At 68.9% G+C, this 11951-nt stretch overlaps 2 protein-coding genes across 2 annotated transcripts; one reads left to right on the forward strand and one right to left on the reverse strand.

The window, feature by feature from the left end:
- Window positions 1-2070: 2070 nt before the first annotated feature.
- Window positions 2071-4913, reverse strand: EMIHUDRAFT_241242 (hypothetical protein; the record flags this gene model as incomplete). The annotated part of the gene is made up of 6 exons (XM_005773781.1): window positions 2071-2556; window positions 2754-2840; window positions 3030-3158; window positions 3928-4036; window positions 4187-4303; window positions 4375-4913. The coding sequence occupies 6 exons, from the start codon at window positions 4911-4913 to the stop codon at window positions 2071-2073; spliced, it is 1467 nt and encodes a 488-aa protein (XP_005773838.1).
- A 4480-nt stretch (window positions 4914-9393) lies between these two features.
- Window positions 9394-11578, forward strand: EMIHUDRAFT_444474 (hypothetical protein). The gene is made up of 4 exons (XM_005773782.1): window positions 9394-9583; window positions 9784-10233; window positions 10304-10640; window positions 10834-11578. The coding sequence occupies exons 1-4, from the start codon at window positions 9413-9415 to the stop codon at window positions 10959-10961; spliced, it is 1086 nt and encodes a 361-aa protein (XP_005773839.1). The 5' UTR covers window positions 9394-9412; the 3' UTR covers window positions 10962-11578.
- Window positions 11579-11951: the final 373 nt, after the last annotated feature.

The following is an 11951-nucleotide window of genomic DNA, read 5'->3' on the forward strand; positions in this document are numbered from 1 at the left end:
ACCCCCGCCGCGTAGATGCCCCGCTCCTTGTACTCGAACGGGACGTCGTGCGCGTCGCCCGCATCTCCGTCCCACATCACCACGCGGAAGCGGCGCGGCGAGTAGGCGGTCGACCTTGAGGCGGAAGGGAGGGGGGGGGGGACACATTTGAGGCACCGGAAGCGGCGAAGCCGTGGCGGGGGAGGCGGCGAGAGCAGCGATGGAGGTGCGGGGGAGGGCAAGGGGGGAGAGGGTGCGGGCGCGACGCGCCTTTCTGTGCGGAGCGAGGGCACCGGATGCGCCACCTGAGCAGCAGCGAGCGCTGCGGTGGAGAGCGCGGAGGCAGAGGCGGCGGCGAGGGCGGCGCGGCGGGCGAGGGCGAGTGCAAGTGCGAGTGCGAGTGCGAGAGTGGCGAAAGCGGTGCGGCGAGCGAGAGCGGCGGCAGCAAGAACGCCAGGCGGGAGGGGCGGCAACGGCGGAGGGGAGGAGAGGGGCGGCGAGGTTGTGAGCCGGCACCTCGATCGCCTCAAAGTCGCAGCTGGTGAACTCCGTCGCGACCGTCTCGCCGACGGCGACCACGAGCGGCCCTCCCTCCGCCTACAGGGCACGGCAGAGCACATGTGCATGTGACATGTGCATGTTCATGTCAGCGAGGCGCGCCGAGTGCGCCCACGCGCGGGCCCTCGCTTTGCCCTGCGCGGGGGCGGGACGCAGATCTCGCGGTGATCTTGCGGTGATGGTGATCTCGGTCGATGCATATCTCGGTTGATCCAGCAGGGGTGCTCTCGGGCGATCTCGGGCGATCTCGCCTCGCGCGGGACGCAGCGGCCGTCCGGCTGTGGCAGGCCCCACATCGAGGTCGCGGCGCTCGCCGTGGTGGCGATGATCGTGTAGATCGGCAGCAGGACGGTGTCGCGGACGCGGCCGCCGACGTCGACCGTCACGTTGAGCGTGGTCAGCAGCGGCTCGAGCTCCTCACGCATGCCGGCCGAGTCGGCGCTCACGTTGAGAAAGTTGGCGTGCCGGTCAGTCGCGCCGAGCGTGCCGGTCAGTGGAGCCACACGCAGGTAGCTGGGCACAGATGCGGGGTCGACGCTCCACCTTGGGCACCGCGGGTGGGGGGGGGAGAATGGCGCCACGGGGGGACGGGGCCGGGGGGAGGTGAACGACGCGGCGTTGAGCGGTGAGGGAAGCGGCGGTAAGCGGTGCCGTGAGTGAGAGTGGCGGTGGAGTGAAGCGCGCGCGTGGTAGGGGGGGAGGGTGTGGGGGGGGGGGGGTCTCGGTGGGTGCCGCACCGCAGCGTCGCCTCCTGTGTGCCTCCGACGTGGAGGAGCAGCGAGCGGGTGGCCCGCTCGTTCTCGGACGTCTTGGTGAGCTCCATCACGATGTGGGGCACGCCGGTCCCCGCGCGGTCGAGGACGGTGACGTCCGACGCGAAGCGCGGCGTCAGGCAGCCAAACTCGGGCAGAACGGCTGCCAGCCCACGGTCCGGCGCGCCCGAGGCGGGCACGTTTGGCGGCTCGCAGCTGCACGAGGGGGCCGTGAGCCCGCCCCCGCCCACGACCGCCTCATCGGAGCAGATAGCCAGCGGGGCGCACACGGCCGGGTCGGCGTCGCAGCGCGCCGGCCTCTGCCCACGCAGGACGAGGGCCTCGACCTTGAGGGCGGTGGGGAGGGCGGGGCGGAGGGCGGTGGGGATGGTGAGGCGGAGGGCGGTGGGGAGGGCGAAGCGGAGAGCGGTGGGGAAGGTGGTGGAGAGAGCGGGGGGGAGGGAGGCGGCGGCAGGGGCGAGGCTGACCTGCGCGGCGCTCCTCCGCACCTCGCACGCAGGCGTCACCCACGCGCGCAGCGCAAAGAGCCGGACAGCGGGCGGCGCGGGCTGCGTGGCCGGGCGCGAGATTGGGCCAATTACGCCGTGGTAGTCGGCAAAGGCGGCGGCCTCGGGCGAGAGCGACGGGGGTGCGTCGGCTCCCTCCTCCCGCCCGCCGTCCATGTCGATCGCGGGGTTGCGTGTCGCGCCACAAGCGAGCTCCACGTCCATCCCCACCGCCAGCAGCTCTCCGCCTGAGTGAACGTACACTGCCGCGGCGCCTACAGCCTCGAGCGGTCTCCTTCCATCTCGGGCGCTCTCGCCGGCCGAAGCCGCGCCCCCGCCGCGTCGCCGTCATCGGTGACGGACGTGATCGAGTTGTTCTCAAAGAGGGAGTGGAAGACCTCGAGCCTCGCGCCGGCGTCCACGCTCGCCACGGCGAAGAAGGTCTTTGGCGCGCTGAGGTCGTACACGCGGTTGTCGGCCACGCGGGAGCGCAGCAAGCGGGCCACGCCGCCGTGGCGGATCCACAGCACGCCCCCCCTCCGCGAGTCCTCTGAGGAGCCCGACAGGCCCATGTCGTGCCCGTCGCAGTCGGCGAGCTCGGAGCCGTGGCTCAACGTCAGGTTGCCTACAGCGCTCGGCCGATCTCTCCCCTCGGCGGATCTCGGGGCGAGCTCGCTGCCGCGGCTCGGCGTCGGGATGCCCTCGACGTACGCCGTGCCGTACAGGCGCGAGTGGCAGCGCAGGATGGACGAGTTGGCCAGCTCGAGCGCGCCGGCGCGGTCGACAAAGACAGCAGAGCCGCGCCCACGCACCAGGTAGACCTGGCACTCCTGTGGTGCATGGCGGTGGTGGTGCATGACGGTGGTGGCGCATGGCGGTGGTGGTGTACGGCGGTGAGGCAGGCGTGGGAGAGAGGTGTGGGAGGGAGGCGGTGCGTGGCGGTGAGGCGCTCCTGCACGAGCGACGCGGTCAGCACCACCAGCGCCCCTGAGCCGATGTGCATCCCGCCGCCGTCCCGTACGCTCGAGCAGCGCACCACCCGCACCTCCGAGGCGGTGAGCGTGCCGCCGTGGACCGCGAGGCCGCCGCCGTCGCCGTCGCCATCGCCCGAGCGGCCGGCGGCGCACCCCTCGATGTTCGTGCGCAGCAGCCGCGCCGACGCGTGCAGCAGGTACATGCCGCCGCCGTCCTCCTCGGCGCCGCACCCCTGCAGCCGCAGGTCGGATGCGGAAACCATGCCGCTGAAGGCCCACACGCCGCCGCCCGACTCGAGCGCCATGCAGGCGCGTAGCTCGCTGCGGTGCACCTCCACAAACGCGCCGTCGAGGGCGAGCGCGCCGCCGCTGCCCTCCGCCGTGCACTCCTCGACGAACGAATCTGCGAGCACCTTGAGGGCGAGGCAGAGGGTGGTGGGGAGGGCGAGGCGGAGGTGGGGAGGGCAAGGCGGAGGGTGGTGGAAAGGGCGAGGCGGAGGATGGTGGAGAGGGCAAGGCGGAGGGTGGTGGGGAGGGCGAGGCGGAGGGCGGTGGGAGGGCGAGGCAGAGGGTGGCGGCGGCAGGGGCGCGGCGGAGGGTGGCGGCGGCAATGGCGAGGCGGAGGGATGCGGCGGCAGGGGCGAGGCGGAGGGTGGCGGCGGCAATGGCGAGGCGGAGGGATGCGGCGGCAGGGGCGAGGCGGAGGGTGGCGGCGGCAATGGCGAGGCGGAGGGATGCGGCGGCAGGGGCGAGGCGGAGGGTGGCGGCGGCAATGGCGAGGCGGAGGGATGCGGCGGCAGGGGCGAGGCGGAGGGTGGCGGCGGCAATGGCGAGGCGGAGGGATGCGGCGGCAGGGGCGCGGCGGAGGGTGGCGGCGGCAATGGCGAGGCGGAGGGATGCGGCGGCAGGGGCGAGGCGGAGGGTGGCGGCGGCAATGGCGAGGCGGAGGGATGCGGCGGCAGGGGCGAGGCGGAGGGTGGCGGCGGCAATGGCGAGGCGGAGGGATGCGGCGGCAGGGGCGAGGCGGAGGGTGGCGGCGGCAGGGGCGAGGCGGAGGGATGCGGCGGCAGGGGCGAGGCGGAGGGTGGCGGCGGCAATGGCGAGGCGGAGGGATGCGGCGGCAGGGGCGAGGCGGAGGGCGGCAGGGGCTAGGCGGACCATCTGAGCGCCGTCGGCGGCGAAGATCCCTCCGCCGTCGCCGCCGGCGGAGCAGCCTCGCAGCGTCGCGTTACGGACGTCCGCTGCTGCGCCCTCGAGGATGGCGATGCTGAGGGGCGGTGGTGGGAGGAGGGGCGGTGGTAGGTTGTGTCGGAGAGTCGGTGCGTGGCGGTGAGACGAGCGTGGGAGAGAGGCGGTGCATACGGCGGTGAGACAGACGGGGTAAGAGAGAGTGAACGGGAGCGCTGGAGAACCGCACCAGCCGGCCTCGCGAGCTGCGGAGGAGTCGAGGAAGCGGCTGTGCTCGATGAGCAGCGAGCCTCCCCACACAAAGATGGCGCCGCCATCGAGGGCCGACGCGTTGCGCAGCGTGCACCTGCGACCAGGGAGGGCCTCTGCTCATGGCGCTTGCGTATGATACCTCCAGAGGGCATGTCGGCGGGCTACCCCTCGAGCCAGATCGTGCCCCCATGCGATGCGATCGCGCCGCCTTGCGCATCCGTGCCCCCGCCGTCCGCGCCGCCTCGGATATTGAAGTCGGCGAGGGCGTTGCGGGCCATCGTATGCCCGGCGGCAGCCATCCATCCACGCTCCTGGGTAACTGCCGCGCACTCAGAAAAGAGGACGTCGGTGGCGCGCAGCGCGCTATCTGGTCTGACCACCACACAGCCTCCGCCTCCGTCTGTGTCTGAGGCGTTTGCGACGCCGCGGATCACCGAAAGCGAGCGAAGCTCCAGCGAGCCTCCGCCGGCGACGATGAACGCACGCGAGAGCCCAGCCGCGTCAACAACAGTGCCCTCCCGGCCGGAGATTTGCACTCGGAGGCGGCCGTGAATCTCCAGAGGCGAGCCTCCAAGCCGGTAGGTGGCATGCTCGGCGAGCAGGAGTGACAGCGTTGACGTGTTGGCTCGCTGGATGCTGTCGCGGAGCTCGTTGACTGAGAAGATCTCGTATGTGGTCAGCGCCAGGGCTATCACGAACAACATGCGTAAGCGTCCCGTCAGCGTCGAGCTGACGGGATCGAGCACATCTCTAGCTCCTTGTATGAGCCGTCCAGCCAGCCGCCAGCTGAAGCGAGTCTAAAAAGAATTTTACAACAAAACTCCCTCGCACGACACTGGGCACAGGACTGGGCACGGGACTGGCTCGCACTGGCACTAACACAGGTACATTTAAAAGTTTTACAACGGCAAGCCCCTCTAAAAAGAGAAGAAAACTCCATTAAATTGCGCCGTAACGGAGGCCCCTCCCCGAAAGGCAAGTATTAGCCAGGCCGAACTGAGGCGCCCGTGGGGACCCCGCAATTCCCTTCCTCCCTCGGAGGGGGCCGGACGAGGCGTACCCCGAGGGCCCCGCTCTGTCCCTCGCATAGCGGCCACTCTTCGGATCGCTGGTCGAGCGACCCGGGGGATGCCCCGCGCGCCTGACCCAGGCGCGAAAACGAATCTGCGAGGCGTGGCCGCTTATGCGGCCCGATGGGGAGGAACGGGGCGAGCCCCCTCCAACCCACCCGAGCTAGGTCTCGGGTTTGTTTGACGCATGGGGTCACTCCCGCGAAACTCGTGAACTAGCCGGGGCAGTCGGAGAAGGGGCAAATCCGTGCACTGACGGTCGACCGTCAGAAAACACGCCTGCGTGGATCGCGTCACACCAATCCTCGCTACCCAACGCGGCCAACGATATCCCCCTCGAGAACCTCGAGAACCGAACCCAGACCAAAGCTCCCCCTCCGCGCGTCCCTCTTGCCCTGGGACATGCCGTCGCCGAACCAGGGAGTGAAGAAGGGCTCGATGAGCGGGAGTTTTCTCAGCCTGCCCCTCCTCGCCGAGGATAGCTCCTTCAGCGAGCGGCAGACGATGGGGACACAGGGATCGGCAGGGACGGGAGACGACAGCCCCAAGTCGCCCTTTGTGCGGTTTGCGCGAGGCATGCTGCAGCGCTTCACGCCTGCCGAGAGCGCTCCCTTTGTGACGAGCCCGCTGCCGAGCACAATCTCCGCCTCCGAGTCCTTTGTCTCGGGCACCGCCTTTGCCGACCCGGTGGAGGCGCACGGCCTCGCCGAGGGGCGCGAGGCGCAGATCCAACGGTCGCTGTACCTCTCGCTCGACCGCGAGCGGACCGCCGAGATGCGGTGGTACCGGCTCAACCGCAACCGCCTCTGGCGCGGGACGGATGAGCTGCTGGCTCCGCAGGAACCGCCAAAGCTGCCCGTCGAGAAGGACTGGATTGGGGCGATGCCGTGGCCCGACGGCACACGGGCGGACGTCGGCTTCTTCCGCCTCTGCTTTGCCTTTTGCCGCTTCCTCTACAAGACAGGCAACCAGCATGGCGTGAAGCGCTGCCTCCTCTTCAAGGCGGCCCTGGGCGTGCTGCCGGTGGTCTTCTCGACGCTGCTCTCGGTGGCAATCCTGCGCGTGCAGCAGGCCTGCGAGGACGACGCGTCGCCGGACCGCACTGAGCTGGTCGTCCTCTGCCTTGGCATGGTGGCGACCGCCACCGCCAAGACGCGCCTCTACTACCAGTTCCAAGTCGACGTGCTAGATCTCCGGCACACTCGTCGGCTTGTACCCGGGACGTGTCCCCATGCATCCGCGCTTCCCTCAGGTGCCGCTCGCGGGCGTGCGCTTTCACCTGCGCCACGTGCTGCAGCGGAGGCTGCTCAACCTTCACGCGGAGGCGACCCGCTTCGGCATGGACCGCAAGCGCGAGCACAAGAAGGCGGCGGCGCGGCTCACTGGCGGCGCCTGCGCGCAGCTGCAGGACATGATCGTCTTCCACGCCGTCAACCACGTGCGGGGCGCCGTATTTGCGTACCGGCAGTGAGTGTGGATTTCATCACGGTGATTGTGCCGAAGCAGGTGTGGGGCTTCGTCTTTGAGGTGCCACAGGTCGTCTGCACCCTGCTCGCCACTTTCGTCTCTGGCATCCTGACGCGCAAGATCTACGGGCTCATCATCCCGTGCCTGTACGTCGCCTCCACCATTGGCGCGATGGCCTGCGTCTGCCTGGTCTTTGGCTACTACCGCCGCTCCTTGGAGGAGCTGGCGCACCTGAAGGCGATGTGGCACGTCAGGCGTGCGCCGCCGCCGCCGCCGCCGCGCAGGTGGCTCCGACACCAGCGTCCGACGCCTCCTGGTACGCGCAGGTACGGCGGCGTGGCGGGCAACCAGGTCAACAAGATCTACCAGTGGAGCTCAAAGAAGGGCGGGGCGGGCGAGCTGACGGACGAGATCCTCGAGCAGAAGGTGGAGACCTACGGCGGCGTCGCGTACGTCTACCGCAGGCGCGCCTTCCAGCACTTTCTGATGGGGGTGGTGTACGAGAGCAGCGTGGGCGCGGCGCAGTTTCTGGTGTACGGCAGCGCCCTCGTCGCCATGGCGTTGCTCGCCATGAGCCCGAGCCGCCTGGTCACGGGCGAGGTCTTTGCGAGCGGCGCCGCGCTGCTGACCTCCGGCATGTCCACCTCGCACACGCTCGCAAACGACCTCAACATGCTCGTCTTTGGTCACGCCGCCGTGCTGCAGCTGGCGGACGTCTTCAACGAGTCGCCCATCCTCCCGACCTCCATGTCGACGGCGAGGCTCCCGCAGCTGGCGCGGCGACACGGCCATCCAGCTGGGTCCTTTAGCAGCTCCCTCTACTCTCTCGGGCAAGTCCGTGCGGGCCTCCTCCACGGGTCGCAATCCGCTCGCCACAGTGGCGTCTCGATCCATGGCGGGCCGCCAGGGGGAGCAGAGCGGTCGGCGGGAACCGGAACGGCGCCGGCGCTCGCCAGCTTTTCGGGGCTGTAGCGCCGCCAGCCGCCACTATTGTTTTTATTGAACCTGATTTGTGGAGCTCCCTATTGTTTTTATCTTGATGTCATGGCACTGGTCTGCCCTAGCTTCCAAGTTCCACGAACGTCCCAAGCACAGGGGCACAGACTAGGGGTCCAGCCCTGCCCCTGGGGGAGCTGGGTGGATCGGGTTGTGACAAGTGACATTTGGCGATTCCGCGGCTTACTGGACCCTGAGCCGCTCCCCGTGTGCGATTCTTGTGGCCCTAATGGAGCCGCTCTTCTACAATCCGCACCTACCTGGCAGGAGAAGGTGGGTGGGTGGGAGCGGCGGCGATCGACGAGCCAGGATGGGAAAGGCAGGTAGGGAGTGACTTGGAGCACTTGGAGCCGGCCAAGCTTTTTCGTTGTATGTGGCTCTTACGTACATTCCCGTAGGAGGACTCTGCTGACAGGGTTTGCGATCATGAGGAGCGACCCGAAGGGTTCTCGGAGGTGAGTACACCACTAACCGCCGAAGCGCAAGCGCTCGTTGGAGCAAGAGCCGAACTGCGACGGATCGGTCTCATGCTAGCACCCCACCTCGCGGGCCGATCTTCTGGCTGGGGCTGTAGAAGCAGCGCATCTCGGTCGTTCTTCACACGGCAATCGCAGAATTGTGAATGAATGAGGTTGCCTGTCTGTGGCGGGGGGGGGGGGGGCGGGCGGGTGTACCTGTGTTAGTGCCAGTGCGCGCCAGTCCCGTGCCCGGTGTCGTGCGAGGGAGCTTTGTTGTGAAATTCTGGTTTTAGTTCCGTGCCCAGTGTCGTGCAGGGAGTCATTGTACAACTGTAACATTCTGGTTTGGGGGGGTTTCGGCGGGCGTCGACACGTGTATACTCTCAGCTCTCAGTCGGGGCAGGCGTGCTGGCCTGTGCGCCCCTCCCTCCCCGTCCGCTCCCTCCCGCTTGGCGCCCATCCCGCCCTCCGCCCTCGCCCTCCGCCCCTGCCCTGGCTGGCCTGGGTGGCATCTCCTCATCATCACGCGCCAAGCGGGAGGGAAGTGGACGGGGCCCTGAGCCGACCTAGCCCCAGACGGAATGGGGCGCCCAACACGTGCCCGGATTACTGTGCCTTCCCCGGGTGCAGGCAGCCTTTCGGTTCATGAAGGGTCGGTGCGTGTCGTGACCCCCTGGAACACCCGTACTCCCGCACCATCTCCGTTGCTCGGTTGCTTAACCTTGCCACCACCGGCCGGGAGCGGCCAGGGCTTCATAGACTCGGTCGAGAGACCCCAGATCGGCATCCATGCCTTAGTTTCTGGACAGGGTGGCCCGCCACAACGACCCCTGGAATTGCGACTCGCCGCTTTCCTCCCGCTGTGATCGTAGGTAGGTAGGTAGTAAGGTGAAGAACAGCCAAGCTCGGACTGGACACCAACGCGGTATGGGTGGACGCTGGACAGATGATGACGGCACGCACGAGCGACACACAGACACAAACAAGCTCACAAGACACACAGCCAGCTGGCTGCCACACACCCTGAGTCGGCAAACACATAACTCAAGGCCACATCCTCCCTGTCGCCCCCCCCAGCACTCCACGGTGCCAAGGAGTGATCCTGTCGACCCAAGAGACCTCGCGGGGCGTGCCCTCGGCCTATGCTCGGTAAATCAATGTACCCGTCAATCAAGGAGTTCACCGAGCCGACCAGCCAGCTGGCCTCCCGAAATGCTGTCGCTTCTGGTCGCCGCTCCTCCATCGTGGTACTCACCTGCCCGTATTCCACTGTCGACGCACCGCCCGTGGCGGGCGGCAGTCGAGATGAGGCACCTCCTGCTCCGGCCGGACGACCCAGAGGTGCTCACGCTCAGGGACGCGCTGATGGCAAAGAGCGTGGAGGTCCGTGTGTCTCCTCTCGCCACGCCACCACCGCCGTCGCTGCCACCGCCCTCGCCGCCCTCGCCCGTGCCGCCGCCGCCCTCGTCCATGCCACCATCACTTCCCTCGCCGCAAGCCGCCGTCGCCAATGCTGCAGGCCGGCCCTCAATGTCGCCAAAATTCACTCACTCACGCACTCCGCTCCGCCGCCCGGTGCGCAGGCGCAGCTCGAGCGCTTCCAATACATGAACGAGCGCGGGCATGGCATGTGGCTCAGCCAGGCGTGGGAGGCGCACGCCAAGGACGCGCCTCCCGGCGGGGGCGCCGCCTTCCTCGACGCTCTCACGCGGACGGAGTCGATCGAGGCGTATTTTGTGCCCACGATCGCGCGGCGGCAGGGGTCGCCCAACAACCCCTACCTCAACCGCGCCGCCTCGGGCTACCACACCACCATCGATCCCCGCGACCTCGCGCGCCGGCTGATGGCGTGCCGCTCGCAGCTCGCGGGCGAGTGGTGCGAGCAGCTGCGGATCCTGGCGACGGGGGAGCCGCACGAGCGGTTGGCGGAGGAGGCGCTCCTGCTCGGCCTCTCCGCCCGCGCCGCGATGCGCAGCCTGCTCCGCGGCCTCAAGCCGCTGCCCTCGCGGCGCGGCATGCACGCGTTCCTCGAGGCGAGATTACCCGAGATTACCCGAGATTACCCGAGATTGCCCCAGATTACCCGCGCACGCGCTCCTCGAGGCGTTTGCCAAGGAGCACTCGCGCGACCTGTCCCCGGCGGGGGAGCCGGAGGCGGCCTTCGCGGCGCTGGAGGCGCTGCCGCTCGCCATCGCCGGCGAGGCTCTCATCGACCCTCCGCTGCTCTGCGCCGAGCTGCGAAACAAGACGCATGCCGCCAGCGCCGACCTGGCCGGGCTGCTCGGCGGGACCGAGGAGGAGCACACGCGCGTGCACGCGTCATACCTCGAGACTTGCCTCCGCGAGACGATCGACGCGCCCTCATGGGACCGCGAGCTCAAGAAGCGCGACCAGCAGCGCCAGCTCGAGGCGTCGTGGAGGGTGCTGCTGCGGCGCACCGGCCAGCCGCCCCTAGAAGCGGAACACGGGTCCTCTTCTTCCAACCAGCGCTCGAGAGGACACGTATTGCTCCGCTGGACGCGGCGGTACTCCGTGGTATTCACCGTCGTCGTGGCCCCTCGTCTTCACGCGGCGCCCTGAAGACTCTGCGCAATACCTGTTCCCGCCCCGAGGTTTGTGTCTTCAGCACGTAGGCCCGCCGCCTACTGGGCCAGCAGAGGGAGGCGCCGCTCCCGGCCGCCACGCGGACACGCGGCCCATCCTCCCTCCCTCCCCCGACGGGGACGCGGGCCCGCCGCCCGGCTCGTCTCCCGCGCCGTGAGAGCGACGACTGCCCCACCTGAGGGCGCCATTTGGCGCGCGCGTTTCCCCGCCCCCCCCAGAGGGGGAGTCGCGCTGTCTCGCTTCGGCGCCGGCTTGTGCTCCTGGCTTGACCGCCCCCTTCCCCTCCCCCCAACCACTACCCCCCCCCCCCCCTCCCGCCCCCCCGCCCCCCTCTCCTTCCATGCGCATGCCTTGTCCCCGCCTGGCTCGCTGCTGTGCCGTCCTTAGCCGTGCCGGCCGCCGAGCGCATGTACCTGTTGCCACCCCCCCGCTTGCCCTTCCGTGCCGATGATTCGAGTCCGTCCCACTCCTGGTCGGTGCATGATATGCAGCCGTCGCTCGCTCCTCCTCTAGCCCTCGCTTGAGCGTCATCTGTTCGTTTTGCGCCGACACCGCCCCCGCTCTGGGCCTCGCTCTCGAAGTCTCGTCTCTGCCCGCGAGTCGGAGAGCTCGGTGACTCTCTTAGCTCTTACCCCCCTCTGCTCTCGGTCCCTCTGGGGACAGCCTGAGTCCCGCTCTCGCCCCAGTCGCCAGCTGGTCAGTGTATCTCGCCGCACTGCGCACTCTCTGCCGCGGTGTGTACATTTTGTAAAAAACTCTGTAATCTCAGCAGAACCACAGACGAACGCACGCCCACGCGGCTGGCGCTCGAGCGCGCAGTGAACCTGTGAAGCAGAAGCGCCGAGGGGCCACACACCGCACGCAACACTATCTCGCTCTTCAGGCTCAGCTGTGAGGAGAGCCCGGAGAGAGCGAGGCAAGGGGGGCAAATGGAGGCGCGTGCACAATCATGCGGGAAGAGGTATGCTGGGGGGGGGGAGGACGGTGCATCGCCGACAACGGAGGGGGGCGCGGGTGACGCGGTCGGCCGCGCACGCACAAGATCTACAGCCCAGGGGGAGGGGGGGGAGCACGGAGGGAGAGTGGCGGGGCTGCCGGATGGGCGACCCCGCCCCACACGGCTGCGGGAGAGGGGGGGAGGGGGGCA

The sequence above is a fragment of the Emiliania huxleyi genome, assembly GCF_000372725.1.
Source record: "Emiliania huxleyi CCMP1516 unplaced genomic scaffold EMIHUscaffold_327, whole genome shotgun sequence".
Lineage (NCBI taxonomy): Eukaryota > Haptophyta > Isochrysidales > Noelaerhabdaceae > Emiliania > Emiliania huxleyi.